Consider the following 2,500-nt stretch of genomic DNA (forward strand, 5'->3'; position numbering starts at 1 on the left):
AAACCTCGCACCCCCGGAACAACCCCCCACCCCCCCAAAAAAAAACAAAACAAACCAACCCCCCCCCCCCCCCCCCCCCGGGCCCCCGGCGTCGAGGGTGACCTTGTCCACTTTCACTCGACCTTTATGCGAGGCTTCGATGTCGACCTTCAGCGGTTCTCCTCGGACTTTGAACGTCTTCATGGGCGGGTTCTCTGCGGGCGTCCAGCGGTAGAACTCATCGAGGCCCAAGTACCACTTCAGGGCGTAGATGTTCTCGCCGTCGGCCCAGTCACACTCGAGCCAGCCGCCCTCGCCCACTGCCAGGGGCGTGGGGACCTGGACCTTCGTGATGTGGAGGCCGCCCACGAGGTCTGGAGGGAGAGAAGGGCAGAAGGAGTGTGAGACAGAGAGAGAAATGAGAGGACAGAGAAAGTTGAGAAAATAAACAGTTATACGCACACACACACACACACACACACACACACACACACATATATATATGTGTGTGTGTGTGTGTGTGTGTGTGTGTGTGTGTGTGTGTGTGCGTGTGTGTGTGTGTGTGTGTGTATATATATATGATTCTACTATATTTATTAATATAAATCTATTCATATATATATAAAATATATATATAATATATATACATATATATATAAATAAATATTCATATATATATATTATATTAATATATATATATATATATATATATATATATATATATACATATAATATTATCATATATATATATAGATATTGTATATATAATATATATAAATATATATATATATATATATATATATACACAACACACACACACACACACACACACCACAAACATATATATATATATATATAAATATATATATATATCTATATATTATATGTGTTGTGTCGTGGTGTGGGTGTTGTGTGTGTGTGGGTGTGTGTGTGTGTGTGTGTGTGTGTGTGTAGTGGGTATATTATACAATATATATATATATAAATATATTATATATTATATATATATATTAAAATATATATATATATTATATATATGTAATTGTATATAACATATAAAATATCTATATATTATAATATATATATATATATTAAATTATACATTATACACAACACACCAACACACCACACACACACACCCACCACATACACATATATATATATATATTATAAATATATATCTCTACTAATATAAAAATATATATAAATATATATATATATACACACACACAACACCACACCAACACACACAACACACACACACACCCACCCAAAAAATATATAATATATATTTATATATATATAAATATATAAATATATATATATATCTATATTATATATATATATATATTATAATAACACACATATTTATATATACTTATATATTATATATATTATTATAGATATATATATATATATAATATATATATATATATATCTAAAAAAAAATGTTCGTTTATATATATTTATATATATATTCAAAATTATATTATAAATTATTAAATATATCTATGTAATATATATAATATATATCCTTGGGAGTATTACTTATATCCCCCTTGGAAATACCCCCGTAAAGGGGGTTGATGTAGGGGGGTGGGGGGTAATGTAGGCTTTGGGAAAAGTTTTTTTTTTTAATTGGCATTTTATTCTTATTCATTTGGGGGGGGAATTTGGGGATAATATTATTATATTATTTTTTATTTTTTTTTTTTTATTTTTATTAGGGTGGGGTGATGGGGTTTTGGTGGGGGTTTTTTGGGGGGTTTTGGCGTGTTCATCATGGTTTTCATTAAATTTAAATTTTCCGTGTTGATGGTTGGGATAGTAGAGGGGGGGATTGGTGGAAATTCTCACATTCAACACCACCATTTTTGGTGTGATTTGGTTTTTTTTGGATTGTGTGTGAAGTGTTTTGTTGTTGGTTTTTTTGTATTTTTTTGATTGTGGGTTGTGAGGTGATTGGGTGTGTTGTTTGTTTTAGATTTTAATATTTGGGTTTTTAACTTTTTTTTTATTTTTATTTGTGTGAGTTGTTTTTGGTGTGTGGAGAGTTTGGGGGTTTTGGTGTGTTTGTTAAATTAGGTTTGTTTTTTATTTTTTATTTTATTTTTTTGAGTATATTTTTGGGGGGGTTATTTTTTTTTTTTTTTTTTTATTTTTTAGATAATTGATTATATTTTAAAATAGGTTTTTTGAATTTTGTTAAGTGTTGTTTTTTAGTTTTTTTTTGAGTTTATTTTATATTTTTATTTAAAGATATTTATTGTTATTTTTATTTATATAGATATTATATTTTTTATTTATTTTATAAGATATATATTAATATAAAATTCAAATATATTTTTATATTTATATATATATATAATCATTGATTTGTGTTTATTATTTTCATACTTTTCTTTTTTTATTTATTTTATTTATTAGATATTTATATATTTTAATACTTTCATACAACTGTCTATTTATATTTTATTTTATATTATTTTTTATATTTAATTTTATTAATATTTTTGGGGAG

General features: G+C 28.0%; 1 protein-coding gene across 1 annotated transcript in view; it reads right to left on the reverse strand.

Moving 5' to 3' along the window:
- The window catches only part of LOC122260732 (uncharacterized), a 49,945-nt gene that overhangs the window by 7,728 nt on the left and 39,717 nt on the right, over positions 1-2,500 (reverse strand). Inside the window, exons 2-3 of the mRNA XM_086544970.1 lie at positions 81-353; positions 1-2 (exon numbers count right to left, since the gene is read on the reverse strand). The exon at positions 1-2 is cut by the window's left edge and continues 70 nt beyond it. Of these exons, the coding sequence (XP_086401096.1) occupies positions 1-2; positions 81-353 (275 nt within the window). The remainder of the gene's footprint in view (positions 3-80; positions 354-2,500) is intronic.

Source organism: Penaeus japonicus, unplaced genomic scaffold (genome assembly GCF_977035675.1).
Source record: "Penaeus japonicus unplaced genomic scaffold, GWHDUDI00000001_assembly GWHDUDI00000016, whole genome shotgun sequence".
NCBI lineage: Eukaryota > Metazoa > Arthropoda > Malacostraca > Decapoda > Penaeidae > Penaeus > Penaeus japonicus.